Source organism: Colius striatus, chromosome 8 (assembly GCF_028858725.1).
Source record: "Colius striatus isolate bColStr4 chromosome 8, bColStr4.1.hap1, whole genome shotgun sequence".
In the NCBI taxonomy this organism is placed as follows: domain Eukaryota; kingdom Metazoa; phylum Chordata; class Aves; order Coliiformes; family Coliidae; genus Colius; species Colius striatus.
The window spans coordinates 28883138-28910029 of NC_084766.1; the positions used below are offsets into that span (position 1 = coordinate 28883138).

General features: G+C 40.2%; 1 protein-coding gene across 3 annotated transcripts in view; it reads left to right on the forward strand.

Moving 5' to 3' along the window:
* The window catches only part of SHOC2 (SHOC2 leucine rich repeat scaffold protein), a 78206-nt gene extending 61696 nt beyond the window's left edge, over positions 1 to 16510 (forward strand). For all 3 annotated transcript variants that reach the window (XM_062001104.1, XM_062001105.1, XM_062001106.1), the window contains 6 exons: positions 4512 to 4648; positions 7681 to 7869; positions 9189 to 9311; positions 11344 to 11481; positions 11953 to 12070; positions 13932 to 16510. In XM_062001104.1, coding sequence (XP_061857088.1) covers positions 4512 to 4648; positions 7681 to 7869; positions 9189 to 9311; positions 11344 to 11481; positions 11953 to 12070; positions 13932 to 14140 — 914 coding nt within the window. In that variant the 3' untranslated portion in view covers positions 14141 to 16510. The remainder of the gene's footprint in view (positions 1 to 4511; positions 4649 to 7680; positions 7870 to 9188; positions 9312 to 11343; positions 11482 to 11952; positions 12071 to 13931) is intronic.
* The last annotated feature ends 10382 nt before the right edge of the window (positions 16511 to 26892 follow it).

Genomic DNA, 26892 nt, shown 5'->3' on the forward strand with positions numbered 1-26892 from the left:
ATACTAAGTAGTGACCCTTGGTCTAAGGACAGGGAATTTGAAGGATTATTTTAGCTAAGGGAGGGAAAGGAAGAGGTGTGGTAAATCTCAGAAGACAGCATTTGGCACTCCCTTTAGAGAGCACTGGTAGGACATTGAATTAGGAATTTGGTTTTCTTTATATTATTCAACATACCAGTTCCTTTTTCTCTTGATTTTGAAACATTCAAGAAAGAAGTGTATTGTTCCTGCTTGGAGAGAACGACTTCAGATGGTCTTTCTGAAAATTGTGATTTTGTGAGCATGTTTTCCTGCTTTATTTCCAGTCTGCCCTTTCTTTTGGCATTGGCAAACACCTGTTTTTTCTTTGACTAGTATTTTTGAGGTACCTTTAATAAACAATTAAATTTAAACCATCTATCTAGAGTCCTGTTTATAGTAACAGAATTTAATTTAATGTTTCTGGATTTGCATACTTCCAAGTATTTTTAATTAATTTCTGTGTAAATTAAACAGCTAACCCCGAGAGAGACATGCAGTCACTCCGGAGAAGTGATCACCAATTCCACACTTAAGTTGCTTCAAACCTGAGATCTGGGCAAAGTGGAGCCCACTGAAGGACATTAGTATATTTTGCTGGTGAAAAAATGGACTTGAAGCCAGCTGATTGTATGTAACTTGATTCCCAAGAGTGGCTGTTCACCATGAAACTTGAACTGAATAATTTTTGGTTACTTTATTAAGCCTGGCATAAATTTAGGGCTTAGTCTGGCTATAGTGTTGGATTTTCAGAAGTACTAATGGGTGGGGCAGTTGAGTTTACAGGGTTTTCTTGTAATGGGCTCCCTAAGAGAACAAGTTGGAAGGGATTTTGCCTGTTGCTTTTCCTGCTAGTGGCTGCTTTTCAGTCGTGGTTATCAAACTGTCATGTTCATGAACATCTAGTGCTGCATTTTCTGAGTCACTCTGACTGCAAGGGATTGTTTTAGATGAACCACTGAGGTAGAGTTTCAGTGACAAAAGTACAACTGCAAATGATCCTGATGACTGAGTTGATTGTGATCAGTTGTTATCTTCCTCGCCTTATTTCTTAGACATAACCTGACAGCATGTCAGCAGAGCACCTCATATGATGCCACCTTGGAAACCAGTAGCTGAACTGGAGAAGATGGAGATGAGTGCAGACACTGTAAAGCAGCTCCAAATATCAGTATCAGCTAGGTGATTCAGAGCTCAGGGAGCTGTGAACAGGATCACTCTTGATTATGCAGTGCACAAAGTGTGCTTCTTAGGAAATTGCAACACTTTTTATTACAAACTGGAGACTGTAATTCTGTGGTTAGAGCCAACAAGGAGACCTGAGTGTGTTAATCAGGTGCCCGACTGCTGGCCCATGGCCCATGTAGGCAAATATTTGCATCACTGTACTGAGCATTCTTCTAAAAAAACTGAAAGCTGAGTTTTAACACACCAAGAAGAGCTTAAGGGATCATTTTTTGTGAAGAGGAGACGCCTTGTCCAGCATGAGAAGATAAAAGCTAGTAAGGGTTTCTTACTGTGATGTGTTCACAATGAGGTCTGAATGTGATCTATAAGGATGAAAAGATATCTGAGTCTTGTTGACAGAAGACTAAATGGCCATAAATTGGTTAGAAATAAATGCTGTCATGAAATGAGAAGGCAGCCCATATTGCCTGCGTCAACTGAGTGGACAGTCCTTCCAGGAGCAGTGGGAGAGATGCTACTGATGAAGCTCCAGCTGAACTATTGCTGGTTTTGTTCTCAGGAATAACTGTATTTAGTGCTGTGAAACAGTTACAAGGCATATGGTACATACAGGATGTGTCTTCTGTTATGCCTTTATATGCCTTTCCCATGGAGGAGACAGATAACTAATAGAAACAGTGTTAAAGCTCTAGTGAGAAATGCTACTTATGAGAAGGGAAAAAAAATCCCTGGGAGCTGCTATTTATGCCTCTTTTTCTGGTCATACCATGAAGAGAACCAGCATGTGTCATTCTCTCCTGGAAAATTAGGGTACAGTTTGACACTCTCTAATAGCTGCCTTGTTTCATTTTTCTGAAATGCCATGTTGCTGGTAAGAAGAGAGCCACACACATGCAACCTGTGCTCACAATCTGGGAACTGGCATAGCGACGTTATATTGCTAAGCAACAGTTGGCATCATGCTGTCTGCTAGAGTTGTTTCCTCTTCGTTCTCTTTGCCAGCAAAATCCCGATCAGCATCTAGCTCAAAGTTTAAGTAGCAAAAGAGAGTAGTAGATTTGTGTAAAGTTTGTAATTGGTTTTGTTGGTAAAGCATTAAATAGTAATTTGAAGAAACGTAGTCATAATGTGCTTTGTTCACCCCTAGAATGGCAAATCCCCATAAGCTTGGTGCCTTGCAATAGGATGCTTGTCATGTGAAGTGAGCCCACTTTCCTATACAGCAATGTCACATCTCACCAAATACAGCATGAAATAACTACATTACATTCAAAGGTGCATCTTTATACTAGTGGATTACAGGATCAAAACAGGTCTTAATTATTCTTTTTAGTGTGTATGTGCACTGTAGCATTTAACCTCAAAAGATAAAAGATTTGTGCACTCCAGAGCAATATTGACAGCTCTGGATTTTAAATGCTTTCTTTTTTGGTTACAGGAGACTTTGTTTACTGCTTCTCAAAAGCTTATTGTGTGCTTGCTCAGAAAGAAAGCATTTTAACAATATAAATAAAAACCCTAGTGGGAGATACTACTAGTTAGGCAACACTGGATGGCTACCTACTGTTTTAAATTATGTTTAGTTATTGACAATACAAAGTGAAATTTGTTGCTAAGCTTATTAGCTAAATATCAGATATGCACTGAAAATTCATCCCCCTTTATTTCTTGATTTGCAAGACCTAGGTAATTTTTGTTCTATTTAAGGCTTGCTTTGTTTGTTTCTTGTGGGTTGTTTTGGTGCTTGGACTTTTGTTTGTTTTTCTTTACTTTCACTGCTTTTGTGAATCTCGATTTTTAGCAACTACAGTGACTCATACAACATTCCTAGTTTCCAGTTTTTATTCCTTACATTCCCAGCTACTCAGTGATGTAGGATCGTTTTTACAGTACGTTTTGACCAAGTTCAGGGCAGAGGTATTTTGCCACTTCATTTGTGGCAAAATACCTCTTTTCTTCAGTCTAGAAGATCTAGTTGTAGGATTTGTATTATTTTTCATTCTTCACTTCTTTTTCTTTTGTTTAATCCTTTGCTTCCCAATGTATTTGGTACATTACATTGACATCTTCCTTTGCTATGTTCCAATAACCTTTGTATGAGTATGTATGCATAGACATAGACACAGCTTTCATTTAATGAGTAGTTAGACTGTATATGTTATACTTTCTTCATCTTTTAAATTGATTTCTGGTTATTCTTGCTGCCGTTTGTTAAATCTTATGTTACTTTTCTAATGTGTCTTTCTGGTACTCCAATTTGCAGACCAAATGTGTTGTGCCATGAGTGGTTGTGAAAATGAGTGTAAAATAGCAACTGTTTTGCAAGGAAGTGATTGATTGCATGAGTCTCGTCACAAGCTCCACTGGTGTGATGTACGCACGTGCACACACACGTTTTCTGATAGTAGGGATGAGGCAGAAGACCAAGCACTGCTCTTTGTACTGCTTGTCAGTTGACTTTTCAGGGAATTTTGAGGAGTTGAAGGTCTTACTACCTTCAGCAGTCTGAATGCCCCAGAACCATATAGTTCAGACATTTTTAAGCAATTGATTTTGGTCTTGAGTACTTGTTAGATGGTAAAGATTGGACCTAAAAGGAGATTCAGATGGGAAATGTTCAAGTTGCAAGTTTCTGAAGGTTCTCTTTCCTGACAGAAATACATATTAACTGGAACTGTCACCCTGGCAATAGTCAGAAATATTTTTACAAGCACTGTTGTCCAGATTTTTGCAGGCATCCTCCAGACTTTTCCTTCATTATCATTCAAAAAACTTGGAAAGTGTGGGGGTTTTTTTGTTGGTTTATTTTCTTTTCCTGTCACTTTTTAAAGATACTCTTGCTTTTTGAGGATGGTAAAGGCTTTTTTTTTACCCTGTAGAGGAAATTGTTTTGCCATGGACCTGAGCTGTGTGATGTTTGCCCAGGTTCTGGAAATATGAATCAAGGCATTGAATGATGCTATCTGTAATTTTAAAAAGGCATTTTGGGGACAACTGGAAAATGATAAGAGTTTTTTGTGGGTAGAAAGACCAGGATAGAAGGACTTCTACAATAGGACATGAGCCTTGCTTTCTTACCATTTAGTGAACAATTTCAGAAGAATATTTAGTCTGCACAGTCTACTTCTGTGTGATTGGCTTCAGCTTTGGAAAGCACTGTAATCTCTGTCTCCTGTTTTGGGCTGATAGCTCCATTACACCATATGAAAGGTTTAAAGTGTGGAGTGTGAGATAACAGAAAAATCAGAAGTCAAACCTTTGTGCCTTTGTGTCAATCTGAAGGTATATTAATTCTTGTTTCCTACCTATAGGAAATCTTTCAAGTCTAAGTCGTCTTGGCCTGAGGTACAATAGGCTGTCAGCAATTCCGAAGTCTTTAGCAAAATGCAGTGAACTTGATGAACTGAACCTGGAGAACAACAACATTTCTACTTTACCAGAGGTGAGAATTAGAGGGAGTGGAATGGGGAGGGAATGTTGTTTTAAGACATCGGTGTCTTGTAGAGAGATTAGAACATGTGACATTATTTCATCTTGCATTGTAACTCTGAGGAATACCCTTTTTTTTAATCTACATGTTCAATGTAAAATATCCCAATTCTGTATGTATTAGGTGTATCTAACAAGTATAGAAGTGAGAGCAATACATGTGATTATATTTTTCTATCCTGTTTCTTTTAAAAAAACATTAAATAAGGAGTCCAAGTTATCACCATTTAAGCTGGCTAAGTATTTTTCAGTGTTTCTGTTTCATGGAGATGAGGAAGATATAGACAAATTAGGTGTCTCTTTCCCCATCTAATTGAGGCAAGAATGTCCTTTCAGAGAGTGGGTAAAGCTTGTCACAACTACTTGGCCTCAGCATTCGCATTTTAATATTGAAAAGTACTGTTGACACCAATGTAATCTCACATGGCAACTCATTGCCACAGCTACCATTGCCTATGAAAAATAAACATTATCAGCATTTTTCAGCTTCCAAAGTCTCTGTGAGGATCATAAGAGAAAGGGGAAGAGGAATCTTTTTTTTTTTTCTTGCATTTCTTTTCATAGCTGCTGCATTTATCTTACCTTGGTCACTCTTGCTTCAGTCTGAGTGTGGGAAGAGGGAAAATGTTCACAGTTAGAAGTTCTGGAGCCACCTTGTCAGTCTCTTCACTTAACACATTCCCTGAACAGAGTGCTTTGCTAGCTCTGAGGTGAAGAAGCAGAAGGCCCTAGTCCCCAATGCATCTGTATGTTTTTGTTGTTATCTAAAGTAGTATAGAAGGAACTATACATAGAAGGAACAAACCCAACAAAATGCATTTGGAGTTAGGCAAAGTACTCCTAAGAAACAAAGTGCAATAACTACTTTCCTTCAGATAAATTTCTGAATTCAGCAGTGATAGACTGAAAACAGAGAATTTCATAAATGTTTTGGTAAAACTATAATTTAAGAAAATGCCACTGAGTGAAAGCCACCAAGCTGCTTTTAAGATGAGATCTAAGCTATCCCACCCCACCCAGACATATTATAAAAGCAACTACTGTACAATTACAGAAAGCTAACATGAGGCATGATTACTTGCTTTAAAATATGTTCAGTCATGATACAAAACTGTTTGTGACCACGCTGCCTTCTTTATGTATATTTGCCAACAATATGTTAACACTTAAGCTGCTACCTTGCAGAAGTGTATTGTTTATGCTGTACTCTGTTTAAAGTAAAACATTCTGTGCTATAACACAAAGAACTGTGTTTGTAGAAGAAACTTCTGCATTTCAAAACATAGCTTAAGCTTCTGACACAATGCCTAATAAATATTTTATCTTAAAAGGATGGGGCTGGGAGAAGGCAGTACTGACACAGCTTTCATAGATATGAAAGCATTGTTCTCTTTGTACTGCCAGAGCTCTCTTGCCTCCCTTCAAATGTGTTTAATTGCTCTAGGCTGTTAGAGTGTATTGGCTAACATATTTTTAATTTTTTTTTTTTTGTATGGAAGCAGACTTCAAAAATGGCTTTTTGAAATGCCAAGATCCATTTGAAGCAATAAAGTGTGTTTGTAACAGAGCTCAGGGACTGCCTTAACCCTAGGACAAAAAGTATCTATTCATGAAAGTGTAGCTAGAAGCAGTATTTCCTAATCAAAGATTATACCAAATAATTATTGGGTTAGATTAATACTGATTTTTGCAGGTCCATTATTTTATCTTTAGGGGCGAAATTGCTTCACTGATATTTGCTGACATGCCCCCAGAATTGTATTTCAGTGCTTACAATCTTAGCCGTGACATGTATTTAATCTTGTTAATTAACATTATTATAAATAAAACCATTTAAAACAGTAGCCAAAGATTTCCTGGTGAAACAGCAAAGCCACGTTCTTAAAGCTTTTGCAATGAACGTAGCACTGAAATCACAATCTAGAAATACTGACATTAGGTGTATGGTTGAAATCATTATCTTGTTACTGCTCATTCCTGATTGCAGATGTTGCATTATTTATGGTATGTAATGCCATGCATAAATCTCCAATTTCTGTAATACTTAAGCAAATAAGGCTGAATTCAAGTTGGCATAGTAATAAGCAAAGGTGACACTTCAGCAGTAATTTAGATCTCATTATTCATCCCCACAGTTCCAGCAACGTGCTTGGCACGTAACTAACAGATAAACTTTGAGATCTGCACTGCTGAGATTTTAGAATCTAATTAGAAGACAAAGTGAAATGAGACTATCCAGTTTAACTCCAGGCTTCTCGCTTTTCATTCCTTAAAGGGGGCCGGGAGCAAAACTGGAGTAGTAACTATTTAGGAATATTTTGAAAACAGGAAAAGAACCTGGCATTCCCAAACCCTTCCCTTCCTATCCTTTTTCTCTGTCTTGAAACTGTTAACAACCTAAAAAGAAAATTCTACCAGGTGTGATCACAATATGGGTTTTTATTAAATTAACAAAGATTTGTACTGGAAGTATCAAACACCTGTTTGAAAAACAGTGCAGTCAGTTGCTACATCTTTGGGCCCCACTCTCTCACCTGTGAGCAGGCATTAAAAAGAGTGGGTTGCACTTAGGTGGCACTGACTGGAGCCAGGACTGCTGCTCGGGACAGACACACTGCTGACTCTGCCCTTCAGGGCTGCCCAAGATGCACCAATGTGCTATCAAAAAATCCCTCTCGGAGGGGCAGAGTCACAAAACCTCCTCAACTTGTGCTTTTAAATGTGATTTGGTTGGTTTTGGTGGGTTTTTTTGTATCTGGTAGTAGGTAAGGGGAAAGAGGGAAAGAAGCTGAAGACTGATGATGTGAGCAGAGGTTGTTGCTGCGGGAAATTATATCAAGTTTCACACTGGTTTATGTGTTGTGTTACTTACTTAGGGATTGGATTTGAGGGGGGAAAAACATTTCTAATTAGACCCATGAAGGAAGAGAGATGAATTCAAATAAATCTGTCCTAAGTTGCTGGGTGGTTTTCTTCTCTCTACAGGGTCTTTTATCCAGCCTTGTCAAACTGACTAGTTTAACACTGGCCAGGAACTGCTTCCAGTCCTATCCCGTGGGTGGCCCGTCCCAGTTCTCCACAATCTACTCTCTCAATATGGAGCACAACCGCATCAATAAAATCCCCTTTGGAATTTTCTCTAGAGCTAAAGTATTAAGTAAGCTGAACATGAAGGTGAGGCACATAAACATGCTACTGTGTATAAAATCAATGAGGAGCACTGTTTGCTGCTCCATGAATTCTGTCGAACTTAATGATACAAGGAATGAATTGATCATGGTGAAGCAGACGCTGCTGCTGTCACATATAGCAACAATTCTGTAGTGGTTTAAAAATGGTACTCTGGAGATGTTATTCATTTGTATTTATTTCTTGTTAGTTAAGCTTTTGCCATGTTTTCTCGACTTCGAACAATGGGAGTAAAAAAGTCGGTTGTGAAACTCTTGAATATTCACATGGGACACAAGCATGTAGAGTAGCTTATTTCTTTCCTCTACTGTTACAGTTTAGATTATAAATATAATTATGTAAAATATCTTTTTATTAATATATTCTTGCAAAACCTAAGTTTGGAGACATTTGGCAGTAGTCTTAGAGCACAGAAAAAGAACTTTTTAAGTCTGTGCTGCGCACACTTAGAGTGAAGAGAACTAGGGAAAAGAAATGTTTTTCTATGAGTGGGTTTGTTTCAAGTTCTTTTCTGATTATTTTGTTTTTAATAACTTCTGTTTGAGCAGTAGCTAAGCTCAGCTACTGTTTTATAACATCTTTTGGCACAAGTGGATTCTCCATTTGCATGGAGACCGTGTTTTATCACACACCCGTTTGTAACCTTGCATGTTTACCAGGGCTTTGTATGACCTGGGTTTGTTTTTTGTGGTTTTTGTTTGCTTTTGATTTTTTGGGTTTTTTTTTTTTAGATTTTGTTTTGTCTGATCTAGATAAAATTTTGTAGCTACAGTTTGAGCAGTAAAATGTTCAGATGCATTTCAGGTGCTTTTACTCTGAGTCATTAAGGTGTGTTTGGGTTTTTTTTCCTTGCTGCTTTTTTAGTGGTGTTTTTTGTCTGGGTTTTTGTTTGTTTGTTCATTTTTTAGAAAACTCCATGTATTTTTAAGGTTACTAATAGCACCTATTTAAGTTATAGTGGGCTTTCTGTTCTTTTGGTTTTTTCCACTCTCTATTTTATTCAGCAAAGAAAGACCTAAAGCTTTACCTCTTGGGACACTTGAAATCTTGAGAATTATGTACTTTAATTTTTTCCATTTCCGTTAATATTAGTAACACAGAGTGAATTCTGTAACTCTACGTTGGGACCATGTGTTTGGAGGAATTGTGAAAAATATTTGACTGATTATCAGCTTTTTATTCTTCTGATTTAATTATCAACTGTTTTGTTGTAAAATATTTTGTAAGCAGTTTGTTTAATCTCTCAGTGCCTTGCCAGTTTCTTGCAAGCACAGACCTTAAATGTTTGATATGTTAAATCACAGGACAATCAGCTGACCTCTCTCCCCTTGGACTTCGGGACTTGGACTAGTATGGTAGAACTGAACTTAGCAACTAATCAGCTCACAAAAATCCCTGAGGATGTATCTGGGCTTGTTTCTCTTGAGGTGAGAAGACTATAAATGAACACTTAAGTGGATCCCTGCAAACAGATCAAATAAAGCCAAATGAATTTGTATAGTATTTAATTAGATGTGTTACATCTGTTTATGATTGTTGTCCGCAGCTTTTTGAATGTTTTTCTTTAGGCTCTAGGTGAGGGTCTGTGCACAAAGGGCTAAGTACATACAGATTGTTAACTATGTAGGAAGAAAGTTTTTCCTCAGCAGAATATTACTGTTCTAAATATAATGGTACTGAACTCAATTTGATTCCTGGAGAGTCCAGCATAGAAACAGCGGGGATCAGAAAAATGTAATGAAGTGGTCTACAGCCAGAAGTGGCTCCAGTGAACCTTGTAGGCAGCCAGGTGGGAATTCTCAGCTTTTGAGGGGGAAGAACTTGTAGATTGAAACCATGAACTAAACCTGTTGTATCCCATAGTCTTGTTTCCCAAGTTACCATCAGCAGAGACAAACTTAATTGCCTTAAAGAGGCTTAAAGGCAGAGGGGCTTGTTTGGGCCGTTGAGTGCATGGCCTCTGTGAGTTGCTGGGAAAGATCTGTTAAAGTACAATTGTAAATGACACGTTTGAAATTGCAGATTTCCAGTGTGACTGCTGCACTGAATAATTAATGACTCCTGTAGTTTGGGGCAAAAATTATATTGCAGAGTAACAGCTATTTAGTGGTCCAATTCCCTTTAAGTTAAAGCTGTGACTGATGTGCTTGGGAAGTTAGTGCCCTCCAACAGCTGGATTTGCCATGATCTGCTGGCTTCCAAAGCCAGAGGGCTGCACAGTCTGCAGACCCCCCAGCACTATTTTTCTCTCTAATTAAAGAATCAAATACAAAGAGCCTTTTGGGCAGTGTTTACACAAAAGTGAAGGTTCCCACAGCAGTGCTAGGTCAGCTGCGTTGCATGTAGGTAGTATTTTCTGTTCCTGCCTTTGTTTTTTGATACGTGCTTAAAACATTACTATTCTTATCATTCTGTGTGTATCGTAGGAAGGCCACTGAAATACTGCCTGTGCTAATGCTAAGACTTTGTCTTTTATTCATTTAGATTTTTCACTTTGATTTTAGCCTTGTTTTCTATTTCTGTTCCTGCTTTTGCTGTTTCCGCGTTAGAAGAAGCCATTGAGAGCTGGGATTGGTAAAAGCCAGGTATTTGCAGCCTTGGCTGGCTTAGCAGGGAGTTGTATCTGGCTAGGGTGAGGGTCCACACTGGGTGCTCTCTCACATCCTTATCTTTCAATGTGCCTTGTTAAATAACTAGATAATAACATTGTTTAATGATTAATTAATTACCTTATTACTCACTGTGTTGTAATGAAGCTTGATTACTTCTAAGGACTGCAAGACTTCTATGGAGGAAAAATGGCACACTAGTGTAACCCCTGTTCACTTGTTGTGGTGTAATGAATTACTCTGTTAATTAACGTTGAAAATAAGGATACATTTCTTAAACTTAGGATATTTATAATTAGAGTTATAAAGGAGGAGAAAAACAAGAGGATAACACTGTAATAGAGGTAGGTGTGTGATAGGAGCTCATTTTGGAAAGCCAGTGAATACCTGTGCAGTGTTCTGCTTGGGTGCTCTGATCTGTATGTTTACTTGCAGCTGCTCCTAACCAAAGGGACACAGGGAGAAGAGGAAGTATTAAGCTTTTTAGGGAGGAGTTGAACAAGCACAGCAAATAATGTAAAACATGATTGTGAGATAACTATAGGGAAGCACAGCAAAATGATAAGGAAGTCCAGGAAGAAACTGGCTTTACTTAGGTCATTTAAAGAAATAAGATATTCTTTGGTTTTGCCTTGCATTTATGATGTAAAATGGTGTTGGCTAGAATTCTGTCATAAGTCTATGTATTTACATTATTAATGACTTAAAAAAAAATGTTAATCACATATCAATTTACTTCCATAATTGAAATGTAGGCTAATCTTGGACTTCATAGCTGGAAAATATAAAAAGATCTTGTCTTGATTTGTTATTTACTTACTTGTGTGTGTTTGGTTGGGCTTTTTTTTAGGTTCTTATCTTGTCAAACAATCTACTAAAGAAACTTCCCCATGGAATTGGAAATCTACGGAAACTCCGAGAGTTAGATCTAGAGGAAAACAAACTGGAATCCTTGCCAAATGAAATAGCTTACCTCAAGGATCTGCAGGTGAAACAATAATTGGCTGAGATAAACATCTTACGTCTTTTATTTACACCATGCTCATTTAATTACAGCTGTTTTCAAGAGGGAAACTATTTAGGACTGGATGTAGAACCAAAAGTTAAGAATCTTGTGCAAGATTCACAATCTATCCCCACTAATTCTTCCCCAGATTTCAGTTAATATTGAATAAACAGTTTTTGTACATGAGTACAATACTGCCACAGGAGTAGCCTCTGATTTCAGTCATGCTCATGAAAGCTTTTGTATTTAGGCACGTGTTTTGCTATGCACTATTTTATTCTTAGATTTAGTGGTGCTTAATAGAGGTCTGAAATGTTGTTGAAGGGTAAAAATACTATTATTCAAATACTACAGAATAGATCCTATCAAGTTATCAGCTATATGACTTGTTACTTGCTGTCCTTCAAAGAGAAAGTCATAAAGTTAATTTTTATAAATGTGTTTTTCCGTTAGAAATTGGTTCTGACTAATAATCAGCTGACCACCCTTCCTAGAGGTATCGGTCACCTTACCAATCTGACGCACCTTGGGCTCGGAGAGAACCTTCTCACACACCTTCCTGAGGAAATTGGTAAGATCCGTTTTTCTAGTTCTATGAGGTGTGCCAAAGCACTTACTGACACATCAGATAAGCACCTACTGTGCTTGTAAGCAGAGGCCATAGAATTCATTTGAAACTTTGCACAATGTGATGTGAAGCATGTGCCACAGGAACGGCGCTATGGTGTATGATCTTTATCTTGCCGAACTGTCTTCAGTTTGCAGAAAGCTGCTGAACACACATTAACTGGGAAGGGGGAGGTTCTTTTTCTCTCCAAAGTCTCTCACAGTTTGTGTATCATCAGTTGCTCAACTTCATAAACCTGTTTGTGGAGAGAGGAAATGCACCGGTCCTGCTCCAGTTCCATGGTGTAAAAATCCCTTGTGTAGGCAGCTGAAGCAAATCTTTCCACTGATAATCCCTCTGCACACAATTCTGTTTATAGACCATCATATTGTTTTTCACCTTGATGACATAAGAAAAGGAAGTGGAGAAAATCCACAGAAAGGTAGAGAGGAATGGGATTCTTTTTATCTACTTGAGACATTGAGAGTAAGTGGGATTCAGAACATCTGGGGGCCCAGATTGCTTTTAGAGTTGGTTGCAAGCATATAGGTCCAGAGTATTAAGTTCATCCAGAGCATAATTCTGAGCACTTAAGTGAAAATCTTAGAGCTAATTATGGAAGGAAAAAATGATGAGATAAGCTACACAAAACAAAATGTGCTCAGAAACAGTGATGTTCATCTGGGGAAAGGCATGGTCTGCTTCTCCCAGCATCTTCAATGAGGAGCCATTAGAGCATCTGCTCAGCTTTTACGTGCCTCAGTGTGAGAAGAACCTAAACCAGTCTAAATCTGGAGCTTTGTCATTTAGTTCATAAGACAGTGGATAGAGTTTGGATGCTGTGGAAATGATCTGTGGTATTAAAATCAGTAAGGACACCTGAAATACTATTGGTAGGAGTACAAATTAGTTATTAAAACTGATTGTCTTAACAGATTAGAGAACAGTTAACTGTTTTCAGATGTGACTGCTTCATCTACCATGCTGTCAACTATTTCTCACTATTTCTTCTATAGTCTTTCCTTTTTGTTGGTTTTCTGTGCCTTGAGTCCTGGCTTCTGCTTTCTCTTGGGAAGGATTAAATAGTCTTTTAGGTTGTAGGAGATGTTTACTGTATATGAAATTGGAAAATGGAGAATGTTTTGAGGAGGACTTGTATTTTGGGAGTATATTTCTAAGATATGGATTAATTTTCCTATTCTATTGCTGTGGAGTTTCTGGTTCATCTGTATTGCAGTATCTGTAGTGGAGACAAGTTGCAAAATTTGAAATCAGGGAAACATAAATCACATAGGTTTGTTCCATTTAATAATTTCACTGCTGTGCAGAGATCTCCTACTCTCTTCCATGGCATGTTACAGCTTCAGGTCTTGAATATATGGGTTCTAATTACATGAAAGGTATCATATAGTTATTTTAAAAGAAATAATAGATACTGTATATTGTAAATATTTCCTAGACCCTTCTAACTAGATGCTATTCATTGTTGCCTGTAATTGCAAAGCACTTGGCTGAACAGTTACAGTGAAGTCCCTCTCAGGTGTCTTATTCCATGTTTTCTCAGTTCAATTGTTATTTAAAGTAGATGCAGTAATGGATATTTTTACAGGGAAACTAAAGCAAATGTATTCTTGCATAAGATACCAGTAGACAGAAAACTTGCTGTGCTGGAAAATAGAAGTTTGGATGAGTTGCTGACTCGAGATTCCATATAGTGAAGAATCTTCAAGTGGATGTAGAGCTTCTGTCTTCTAAAAGTTATATACTACATGAATAATAAAAAAAAAACATCCCAAACCACTTTGTATTATTTTCTTTTAACCAGGTACACTGGAGAATCTGGAAGAACTGTATTTGAATGACAACCCCAATCTGCACAGCCTTCCCTTTGAGCTGGCTCTTTGCAGCAAACTGTCAATAATGAGTATTGAGAACTGCCCACTCAGCCACCTTCCACCTCAGATTGTTGCAGGAGGACCCTCCTTCATCATTCAGTTCCTAAAAATGCAGGGACCATATCGTGCCATGGTCTGATGCCGATCGGATTGTCCAATACACTGTACAAAATACAAACTGCATTAATGTTGTAATTGTCTGTATATGTATATATAATATAATATAATATATGTGGTTTATATTATATTATATATATATAAATATATAAATAATATAAAAAGGCAAATTTAAGACTGCATTATGTGTTTCTGCTAATAGAGGAATCATAGCCATTTAGATTTTTTTTATTCTGTAAAAATGCTTGTCTAAGTTTTCTTTGCTGAATTTGATGGAAGTTGTCTGAATAATCTGGAAATGCCAGTTCATTTGAAGCAATTGCCAATGAACTCAAAGTTTAAATTTAAGGGACAAAAATAGTTTTGCTTAGATTTACTTCCAGTTAAGAGACATGTATACCCTTTATATAATGAACTTTTCTGTTTTCCTCCCTTTTTTTTGTGTCAAAACCTGAAAGGGTTATGTGTCCTGAGGTTGGGATTTTCTCTTAACTTATTTTGAGATTTGAAGAAAATGGTGTTTTTATATTGTTTACAGTCAGAGTAAATCACTGGATTCTGTTTTATTCTGATTTGCTCTGTTTTAATCAATCATATCTAGAATTTATATGCCTCTGCTGATGAATTTTTATCAACTGGTTTGTATGTTAAAAACATGTGCTCATCAGAACAACTGGCAGGTGGAAAGGATGCAGTCAAAATGAAAGTAAAAGAAAAGAAAAAAAAAAGCTTGAATTCTTTTTAAGTCTTGCTTCCCTGAGTTATCAGTTGCAGGCATAACATATCTGAACTGAGCCTTTTGTGGGTGGTCTTTTCTAGCACAAGTGAACCTTCTCAGATTGGTAAGAACGATGAGTATACTCAGAGTGGTTTTCATTTTGTGAAGTAACGAGTCCATGAGGTCTAACAGTACAGTTAAGTGGCAAGGAAATAATATATTATGTACATTTTTATTACAATGTTGAGTCATAAACTACAACAGGCAATTTTAAGGATTCCTTATAGTCCTTGTACAATAAATGAATGTGTCTTACTTTTAAACACTGCAATATATGTAAGTTTTAAGGTTGGTTAACAATGTACTATGGTTTTATATCTTGACTTGCCTTGTACCTCCTTCCATGATGGAACTTCTGTGTCCAAGCACAATATCTTCACACTGTGCTGTTTTGCTGCTGAACTAAATGCACTTTTCCCCACAGCTGGGGCACTTGCTTCAAAATATTCAGTTCAGTATCTTGATTATTCTTTTTTAACTTCATCCTATCTGTTTCAGTATTAAACCAATCTGTTAAAAAAGAGGCACCTTTTTCCTTTGTGCATACGTGTTGGTAGCTCAAGAGAAACACTGTAAGTGGTGGACATTCAGTTTTATCATGACTTTCTTGGTTGTTTGAAAGGCAGAAGATGCTTCAGGGAGATTTACACTATCGCTGCACTTGTAGGACCAGTTGTCCTTTTTCAGGAGGGTAGGAACTTGAGACGGTTGCATTCCATGGGTACTCAAGAACTGTCCTGTTGATATTCAATGGAATTGCTGCTGGGGTAGTGTGACTTAGAGGACTGTACCTTTTGAACAAAATCAAATCAACCAATACCATGGCAAATGTATTTCACATGCAGAAGTTTGAGGGATATTACTTCTTGCTTTCAGGCATACTTACTTACACGCATTGCCTTGATTTATCTGCATCCTGTTTTGTTGTATATCTTTTCATTAACAAGGAATAAGTTTAAATGGAAGGCAGGTGGAGATATAAAACCTTAGAGGGCTTAAACATGCTGTAAAACTATTGTAGATGTCACTGGATTTTACTAAGTAATGTTCTGTTCTTTCTCACTCTGTCTCTCCGTGTCCCTCCCCCCCCTTTTGTTTTTACATCTACTGTAGCTTTTCAGTTTAGACTTTAGTTTATAAAAGGCTAGTTCCTTACAGTTCTACCTGAAGTTAATCTTTCTCAGCGTTAAGGTTTTAAAGTATGAAGATGCTGAAATGCTTACTCTGAAGACTGTATTCTAACTTCTGAATATACTGCTAAATCCGTTTTTGTGCCCTCAGGTCACTAGGGGAAACTGGTTTGAGTAATACGGTTCCTTCAAACAAAAGTAGCGACCCCTTGTGTTTTCAGGCATCGTGGTCTCGTTTCCTGTCTGCTCCTCGATCCCAATTTTATAAGAGTTGATGGGATTTAATTTGTTTAGTTTGTAAATATGTTGATTATTCACCTTGTTAAGGTACACGGTTAATGACTGTATGATTGGAGCTGACCCCCTCCCACATAAATTCTTGTGGAGAACTCAGCTACCAAAATAGTGCTCGTTACACTCTCTTTAAAACAAACTATTCTTTTCGTTACACTTATAGGAATAAATAAAGCTATGTTTTAATTCATTACTATATTAAAAACAGGATATTTTTTCAAACTACCTTTGTATGGTTGTTCCAATGCCAGATAATCCTGAGCCCTGTTTTAAGAGTTTCATTTTATACGTTCTGAGGTGAATGCTTATTTTTTCAGTGTCTCAAGAGAGACTTAAATAACAGCAGTGTGAGAGAAGTTCTGGTACAGGAAAAATCAAGTCAGAGGATTTCAAAACGTTCCTTAAAATTACCTGAAGGTTTAAGTCTTAAACGTGTGGCATGGATTGGGAATAGATGCATAGAAATCCATGCAAGTACATACATGGATTTCTATCCAAATGTCTACACTGATCCAAATCCAGCTGGTTTGATCATTCAAACAGTCCTACATCCTGAAACAATGGAAGTTTTTGCCTTTGCCAGGAGGCTGGATTGTTAACTAGCGCAGTTTCTAAACTGTGTTGAGTGCCTGACGACGTTCAGCTGGACACGCATGCTGGCTTAGACATGTATTCAGAGTTTTGTTTGGCCCAGTCAATTAAAGTATGAATGGTAAGAATTTCATCCTGACATGTGTATGTATGTGTGCATACATACATGTGTATGTGTATCTAAGTGTGGAAGTATAGACAAGGTAAGGAAATGAATTCGCTACGTCATCTTTGAAAATAAGATGGAGCAACAGGAGGTTTCCAGGTACTGGTATTAAATAATTATCCCCATTGCCATACTAGAGGAAGTAATTTAGGAGGATTATTGGAAAGTGGGACAATCTTTACTTTGAGTGAAAATCATGACTTCGATTAGTCTCCCATAGACAAAATATCAATTTGGAACGTGTCTGTGCCTGTGCACCTGTACACACGCCCCATAAAGACACTGTCTTGAATCATGCCTTGATTTAACAAGCTAAATGACTGTAGATTATATAGTATTATGAAAGTCTGCTAAGGATTAGGGATTTGAAAAATAATGAAAAGAGGGAATAATTGCTGTTGTGACTCACGTTTGTCACACATCACATTTAATAAATAGAAAGGTATTTGGTAATTCTTTGCAAAAAATGGTTTTCTTTAGTATAAATCCGTTAAAGTCCAGTCTCTAGCTGTCTTGTACTTTAAGTTTGTCACCACAGTTGTCTAGTGGAAATGCTGCTTGTAAAGTGGGGTCACACAGTTGTGTAATTGGAACTCTTCTGTTTGTTAGATGCTATTGGAAACTTCAAAAATCATTCGCCCCTTTTAGAAAGAAATTTGAGTTGTAGAATATTTGCTTCAGTGCCTCTCATGGGTTTAGGTTTTCTCTGCAGTTTTGTCTATCTTTTGCTAATGTTTTGTGAGAAAGTGCATGTTCAGAATTCTTGAAGGTCGTGTGTTGCTCATGGACATGATTTATTAAATTAGTAGTCAAACTGCCTAGCTGGTTAGTGCTTAAACCCATTGCATCACTAGGAACTCAGTACCATCTTTAATCCTGGGAGTTTTAAAAATACCTTTTATTTAAACCCCCAAATAAATTACATTTCTGAATCAGCACAAATCCATATCAGGAGAATCTTCATATCTGGGTGCAACTGAGAATTATCATGTAGTCAGTATGACACCTCGGTTATATCAAATCAGCATGCCAGAATTGCTTCTAATTAGAAATTAGACATGTGCAGTTGGCAGTAATTTGCACAACACAAACTTCAAGGCACAGTAAGGAAAATTACAAACAAATGATAGTATCTACAAATGTTTTCTGGTTTTACTTTGGCAAAGATCAGAAAAATATGTTTATTATTCTGATGTTTAGGTCTTAACCGGGACTGCACAGGACTTTTGCTGTGGAAAAATACCAGACCACACTAATTTTGTGGTTAAAAGCTAAACAAGAGTGTAAACAGTCTACAAAAATGTACTTTTAATCTGAATTATTGTAATGTTGATTGTTATGTCTATATAAAAGATTGCCTTGCTTTTTTATAAGAGTCATTCTGTATCAATGCATTCATTATAAATAGTATATTTGTAAATAAGCTGCCAATGAGTCTTTTGAAAGTTTTCTAGTATTTATAGTGTGACATTAACTTGGAGGTAAGTCATACTTTTGCAGTGCCCCAAATGATCAAGAACTGCTTTCTTGTTATGTACTCATCACTCTTCAAAAGAGCTCAAGTGAATTATAGAATTTCATATAGAGCAATTGCAGGAACCTCTGAAAGTCGCAGGATAGTAACAGCTTTTAGTCATGTAAATCGGGACACTGTTTAGACAGCAAATATTGCTAAAATCTGTTGCTTTCATTTTGTAATAGCAGGACATATAGTAAAAAAAAACCCTAACCTTTTCTCTCTGAAAGGGAAAAAATGAGCCTTAGGTTTTAGTGCAAGGTGCGTTTCAACAACAACAAAATAAAAGTAGGTGGTGTAGAATTCTGGTGCCTAAAAGACATGTACTGGCATTGAAAGTTGTGCTTTAATGAAAGGCAATATCGCCAAGCTGCCGTGACACTGCCCTGAACTGATGTGTTTGAACTCTGTAAAGCTCATTATGACAGATACTGTTTCAAGAAGGCCATGCTCACATCATGTCCTACAAACAAAAAATGCTTGTATGGTCTGAGGTCAGAACAGAAAGATCTCAGCAGTTTGGGTACGTTGAGGAGGAGGAGGGCACTGGTGTACTTGCTGTAGCTGGTAGTTTAAAAACACTGCACTGGGCTCTGTGGGTGTGCAGCAGTCACTCCTGCAGTGATCCAAGTGCCCTTGTCCTTACATCACATCTCTGCTGAGGAAAATCAGTAGAGGGTCTGATGAAACTGCCTAAAGGTCTGTCTTTGACCTGGGTCGATTCAGGTTACTGTAAGTGATCCACCAAACTGAAAACAAGCTAAGGAATCGGCTGGTCTCATCACAAGAGGGACTGTCCTGTGCTGTGCTGTTGAGCCACGTACTGTCCCTCCCCTGTCCCACAGGGCTGAGTGGCAGAAGGGCAGGGAACAGAACGGGGCCGTGCAGTTCCTCTGGCACACTGCTCCAGAGCTGAGTTGGAAGGCTTTGCCAAAAGGAAATGGCATCCACATCACTGCATTTAGTAGCCCTTGATAGATCAGGCAAATTCACAGGGGGAAAAACAAGTGCTGGCTTTTTCTTTTTTTTAAAATTCTAAATCTGTTTGTATTTCTGGCCCCTGCAACATCCTGTGTCTAATAATTCTACAATATAATTATGTACTGGGTGAAAAAATACTTCCTTTTGTTTGTTTTGAACCACACCACCTTATTTCATTTGGTGACCCCTAGTTCTTAGATTTTTTTTTCCTGTTCATCTGCTTTTTACTACTCTTGAGGACTTTTTTTCCTAAATGACAGCATTTTTTCCCCCAAGTAATAGGATTGTTGTTTTTTAGCTTCTCTTCAAACAAAACCTCTTCCATTCTATGGTAATTCTTGCTGCCTCCATAGTTTTTCTAGTCTCAACTCTTTTTTTTTTTCCTGATTCATGGCCTTTAGCAAGCTCTTTTTGTTCTTTGTGTGCTTCTAATTTGTGAAATAAAAGTACAGCTCTGGTATGAAAACTAAAGCTGAGTGGGTGATCAAATTTGGAGCTAAACTCCAGTGGAGAATAACCCCACCAGGCAAGGATCAGGTTGGGGTTTAGGCTTGAGATGGAAGCCACCCACTGCAATAACGAATTGTTTCCTTTGATTAGCTGTGACTGATTTTCATCACCTCTTGCAACTAGGTATGAGAAACAAAATTAGTATTAATTCCTCCATAGAATGCTGATTTAAGCAATGCCAGGGTTTAAAATACTCTGTTCATGCTAGTAAGAGTGCACAGTTTCAGGAGATGGGGCTTTTGAATATTTCAGCTGGTCTTTGTACATTGTCAAAGCTCAGCTTTTTCTGAGAGCACTGGGAAATTTCTAGTGGTGCTGTGTCTTTGGAAGAGAAGATAGAGACTGACAGTGCACTGACTGGGTTTTATTTTCCTCCTTGAAGCCTTTGCAGGAAGCTATGTAAGAAACTCCCAAATTTTAAGAAATAAACCCCAGGCTGTTTCCCCCAGCCCCAGCAGCATTCTGCCAGGAGAATCTGGTGTCAGCCAGGCAGCGCTCCGGGACTTGCTGGTCGTCACTGCTTTCTGTTCCAGTGGCTGAAGTGCGCAGCCACACATGAGCTTGGCCTCACAAGAACCATGCAGAGTGGCTCTGAGTGAGAAGTGAAGAAAATGCCTTGTTTCTGGCACCCTGTGTCCTAAAGGCTCCATTAAAGACCTCAAAAATGTGCAGACAGCGTCTTGCATGACTGTGGCGAGACAGAGATTACATGTTTGTGTAATTAATCCAGCCCAAGAGCTTCAGGATACCAAGTCTCCCCATGCTGTCCAGTGACAGGACCTGCTTTCCAGTGGTGGGAAGCTGTGGATTTAGATACCTACTGTATGTTGAAGGGTTTAGTGTGCACTACTGTATAAAATCTGGATGCTGGGCAGCTTTATAGAGTGTAGCTGGTGCTTTTGAACTCTATGATGGTGTCAGCAGTAGAAAAAAAGGCGTTAAAGGGCTGAGGATTGTTTAGCTTTGATACAACTAGAAGAGGCGGAGTGCCTTGAAAGCTAATTTGTTTTATTTTCCCAATCCATCTCAAAGTACATCATCTCTTGTACAAGTCTTGCCTCACTTAGGATTGTAAGAGTAGGAGATAATTTGATTACCAAGATCAAATGATGATGTTTTAGAGGAGGAGCCATCTGGAGTATTTGAGTGAGCAGCTGGCAGCCTGGGCTGCACAGTTAATGATCTGACTCTATGCCTTGCAACTATTGGTTGTTTTCTCCACTGCAAAACCTTTTAAGAATCTTTAGAGATCAGTCTACCCCACTGCTCTGAGTAAGATGCTATCTGCAAAATTGCACACAAGTGTTGTCTTTTAAAAGCTCTTTCCACAACACCCTCTTTTTTTCCCTTCTATTAGTAAACTATTTATTTGTTAAGACTCATAATGAATCCTTAATTTGCTCTAGCTTGGTAGTTGCTTTGCCTGATGTAGTAGCTGGTTTGCTTTTTGTCCTGCATTATTACAGCTACCCTGCCTGAAGTGATTTCCAAAATTCACGTGGACAGTTTTAATGGAAATCTGTTTTTCCATGAAAATCTTAAAACACAGTTTGAAAACAGCCACGCAGTAAAACTTCTCTCTCTAGGACCCAGGGTTTGGGGATGCTCTTCAGCTTTTTTTGGTCCTTGCCAAGTATGTTAACTGAGTGGGAAGTTCAAAGTAAGATGTTGGAATCATCTATTCTTGCCAGCCTTGTAAAGGGTAAGAAATTGAGCTAGGTGAGGGGCTGCTGATCAGTGAGGCAGCTCTGATATCTGTAGTATTAGTCTTTTCCAAGTAAAGTACTTTTTAGGCCTGTGAAGGCACATCAGACAGTGCCATACGATCTGGTGTGGGGGAGCACGAGAGATTCCCCACAGCACCAGGGAGTCAGAGGTTTGCCTGGAAAGGGTGAAAGGCACTGGAAGAAATTCCCTGAAAGTGAGCTGAGCGAAATGGTGAGCAGATGCCCTGCAGCCAGCATCTCCTGGTCGATGCCCAAGGGGCAGCCTGCCAGGCAGAGCCCAGGCAGGACTCTGTGCTCTCACCAAATGAGTGGCCCCAGAATCAGGCTGCTGCCTCTTGAGAAGTTTTGAATTGGGAGGGGGATGATATCACATTAAAACAGAACTATATTTGGAAGTTGCAGAGTCCTCCCCGAGAAGGAGGGACTTTTCCAGCAGCACCTTGTTATTTTGCTGTGATCTCTTGCAGTGTCATGTCTGATCTCATCCTCTCCACTTGTGCTCTCACCTCCCATCTCTCCTACTTCAGATTTCTCTCTTTTTGCAAACAGACTGTTATCTCACCCTGGTTCTTCCCACACTGTGCTGAGCTCAAGTGAGTGGAGAAGGGCAGGGAGAGCAAAAAGATGATGTGACTTCCAATCCATTACTTGTTGATGCATCCAGTTCTTCTGAACTCACTTCATGTCAGTTACAACCCCTTTTCATGTTGCAGAATGTAGACTCTGAGAGAAAAACAAGATCTAGGAGCAGATGGCTGGGAGAGGGAAGTATAAATGATGGATCTGCTGCACATGGCACAGCTGTGTGTTGCTCTACAGCTTCTCTGCTGGTTCCTTGGCCACTTGTTTTATAGACCCCAGCCAGGTTTTCACATGGTGTCTCAGAGTCCCTGTGAAAGGTTTTGATGTCTGAGTACTTACTGGAAAAATGACTTGCTTGGGATGCATGTCAAAACTTGGATAGGAATGAATTTTGATGAAATGACAATTCTATGGCTGTTTTTTGCTCCCAACCATTTAGGAATAAGGATGGATGTCTTCACTTTTAAAGTGATGTGGAGTGCTCAGCAGTCCATGAAGAGTTCTGAAATGTGTAATGCTTAATAACACTCATCACTTTTGCTTTAGGAAAACCCACATGCTCCCACAATTGCATCGTTAGTGAAATATTAATGAGAAATGACATTCTCATTTCATACAGACATTTAATTCCCCAGAAATGTTAAAAATGTAGATTTTCTTAAGACATCTGTTAAAGTTGCCACAATTGCTTTTTACCACTCTTGTCTCTAGCTCTGCTTAAGGAAAATGGAGATTGGATCATCGTGAGAAATCAATGGTGATCTTCACAGACAGTTATGTCTTTCTGGTTGTGACCAGCAAAAATGGCTTCACCTCAACGAGTGGAAAGAAGAATTCAGGATTAGTTCAAAGTTTGCTTCTGCCCTTGTTTCTAACCAGTGCTGACAAGCTGAATAGCAGAATTGTCCATGAATTGTAGTAGGGATTTCTCCTTTCCCTCCTTGGAGTGGCAGCGGGTATTAAAGACACCAAGCCTTGTGAGGATGGGGATGGCATCCTGTGCTGATGAGAGCACTGCCCTGCATCCTTCATCTGAGAGCAACAACCAAACCGTGGCAGAAGCATTTGCTGGTGTTGCTCTGTGCAGGGCTGAAAGTGACTTCTTGGGAGAGTGTGGGGAAAGAAGATTCTTTGTAGCACCAGAGATTAATGCTTGTTGGTACGTGTTCAAGGGTTTTGTGACAATTCAGGACAAGATGTAGCTGATTTTGCTCTTGAACTTTCTGCAGGAGGAATTTCTCTTGCTACCTATGATGATTCCAGGGAAAAGGAACTGACTTGAAAAAGCACAAGTGGAGATGTATCATACCCCTTCTCTTAGCATCTAGTATATCAGCCTGCCTTCTCCAAGTGCTCTGTCCTGCTTACACATTACCACTGACGTTATAGTATTCCCAGATAGGATAAATATTTCCTGGGGAGAGCTGGTTTGTATTGCTGAAAAGCAACTGACAGTGCTGAATAAGCAAATAAATCAAAAGCTGGTGTTTAAACTTAATTTGAGCCTCTTGAGAGGGGGAAAAATGTTGTACCTTGCAATGTGCATAGGGATAATTGTATTGTAGGCAACCAGGGAATGAGAGTGGTAATGATGATGGATTTCCCTCCGTGGCATGTTACACACAGGACCTGCAGCCATGGCGAAGATGGAAACCCAGGCTCTGGAGAGGAGAGGAGGGCCCTCCCTGCTCTGCCCACCCGATGATGAATGTTCCTGTCTGCCTTCTGCCCGCCTGGCTATCATCACACGGGCCGGGAAGGTGCTGGACCAGCTGCCAGCTGGAGTTCAAGTGTGGGGCAGGGCCCCTCTCCTTCCGTCCCACGGAGCACATCCATGTGCCAGCCTTCCTGCCAGGCCCAGGGACAGACAGATGGTGGCTGGGCTGAGGGAAGGGGCCTGACCTTGAGTGAAATCTCCCCTTCTGCATGGCTTGATGCAAAGGGGCAGCACAGGGAGAAAGCACCTCTAAAGAGACGATGAAGGCAAGCTCTCCCCAGCGCTCCTAACACCCAGCCGAGTCTGCAGTGAAGGCTTTTCTTTGAAGGTATTTGAGTCCCTTTCCCATGCCCCCCCTCCTCTACCCGTGATATCACTGGTGAACAGTTCAGCTGAGCTGGGGAAGGAACAAACTCTGCTCACCCTGACATTTTTTGCTGGGTACTGAGCTCAGCCCGTGCCTTTAACTAAGCTGGATTTGATCACTAGCAGACCTGGCTTTGTGCTGCCCAGTGCTGCTCTCTTGCAGCTGTGTCTGGTTCCTGTCCCCAGGGAGCTAGGGCTTCCCCAGGGAGAGACGGGCAGTTCTGGGGAGAGGCTGGGGGCAGGAGGGTGGGAGGTGGCTGCTGGTGCCTGGGGAGCTGGTGAGTTATGGCTGAGGACACAGTGTGAGGGGATGGGCAGAGGGCCCCGGGTGGATCGCTCTGTGCAGCAGAGCCTTTGTGCAGAGCTGTGATTTGGGACTGCAGGGGCACTTGCAGGGCTCTGGGTGCTGCCCCGAGGCCTCCTTGGTGTCCCCAGCTGTGGGGGTTACTGAGAGAGGCTGGTGCAGAGAGAGGTCTCTTCAGGAGTCGGCTGCAGCTCCTGGATGGAGGGATGGATGGATAGATGGCTTCTCGGTGTTGTTTCCTTTTTACCACTAGATGGTGAAATAAGTAATAAGGGAAAACAGTTTTTCTGTGTTCCTTGTGGCCTCCCTCCCTGTGAAACCATGCTGGCATGCTCTGCTGCCTGGGAACACAGCAATTATAAGCAATTGTCCCCTGGACCTTTTATGTGGCTCAGCCTTCAAGAACTGCTGCTGCCAGCCTGGCTCTTCAGGTGGTTTAACTCTAGTGCTGCTACCCTGGATTCATATAGTTGCAGCAAGCCTGCCTGATGCAAGTGTGTGTGGAAAGCTGTCTGCTGCTATAGCTGCTGGAAAGCTGTCTGCTGCTATAGCTGCTTGCTGTGGTCTGGTTTTTGAAGGGGTTATATGATCTGCATCTCCTTTCCTTGAACCTGTTGTGACCCACACCTTGCCCAGTGGGAACTGCAAGCTTCAGTCCCTGCTTCGCTGCTTTCTGTTGTACCATCTCTTTTCAGAGCTGCTTGCTTTGCTGGAAGCTTGGCTCCAGCTCTGCCAGAGGAGCTTGCTGGGGATGCACCACAAACCAGAGAGTTACAGCTCACCTGGGGCACTTCTGCCTTTGCAAGAGGGATTGAATGGAGAGTGCTGACTGCAGGCCCAGGCCCTGAGGTAGTGTCACTGTGTCAGTCTCAGCTGGGGAGGATGAGGAACAGGGAGGGAAAGGGCAGAAACATGTGCTCAGGCCCTAGGGAGTGGAACCTGAATGGACAAGTTATTGCTCAGCTGAGTAATTGGATGTTAGCATCTCCTGGTTGGGAAATTAAATGCTTTAAAGTGAGGCATCCTTGGTTCAGCCTTAAACCTGGACTGGCTCTGCTGCTGAAAGGTGACTTGTTGAGCTGCAGAAACTTGATTGGTTCCATTTAGAGAGGGCTACAAGGGAAGTTAGTGGTGCCCAACCTTTCTTCTCTCTGAAGTCTGGCATAGGTACCTCTCCACACTGCCAGGGCGACCTGCTTTCCTTCTGAAAAGCTGGTTAGAAAGCACCTTCTGGCCATTTCTGTGCTCTTCCCTCTGTTGTGGGCCAGAGTGGCTGATGGCAGAGCCTCTGGGAGCCCAGCAGTGCTCTGGCTGGAGGCAGGCTGCATCAGGACAGGCTTTGGAGTGTGCAGACTGTGGCCTTCCCTTGCTCTGGCCAAGGCTGGAAGGACTTGGCAGGGTTTTCACTGTATGTTCCCATATGTATGGCAAAGCTCACCATAGTCTGGTAAAGGGTTTTATGGGAAACTAAGTCAGGCCCCTGAGCAAGGGAGGGACTGATGGTGAACAGTATGGAAGATCCTTGTAATATATTAGGAATGGTCCATAGACTGTTTGATTTATTTGTTGTCATGTTTCTGCTGTTACTGGCTAACTTCAGTGGGATCCATGTTGTGAGCAGGTGGGATGGGGAGCCTGGGGACAGGGATGGAGCTGCTCCCCAGCACTGAGAGATGGCCCTCAAGGTGTTTAGTTCTGGCCACATAGCAGGATGCAGCAAGGATGGAAGATTACAGAATCACAGATTCTACAGATCATCCAGCCCAATCCCCTGCTAAAGCAGGTTCCCTTCGATCAGGGGGCACAGGAACACATCCAGGAAGGTTTGGAAGCTTCCAGAGAAGGAGACTCCCTGGGCAGCCTGTGCCAGAGCTCTCTCACCTCAACAAGAGAGAATTTTCTCCTCCTGTTCAAGTGAAACTTCCTGTGTTCCAGCTTGTGCCTGTTACCCCTTGTCCTGTCACTGGGCACTATGGAAAAAAGACTCACCCCGTCCTCTCAGTACCCATCATTTAGGTATTTATCAGCATTGATGAGGTCCCCTCTCTGTCTTCCCTTCTCCAGGCTAAACAGCCCCAGGTCCTGCAGCTTTTCCTCATCAGAGATGTTCCA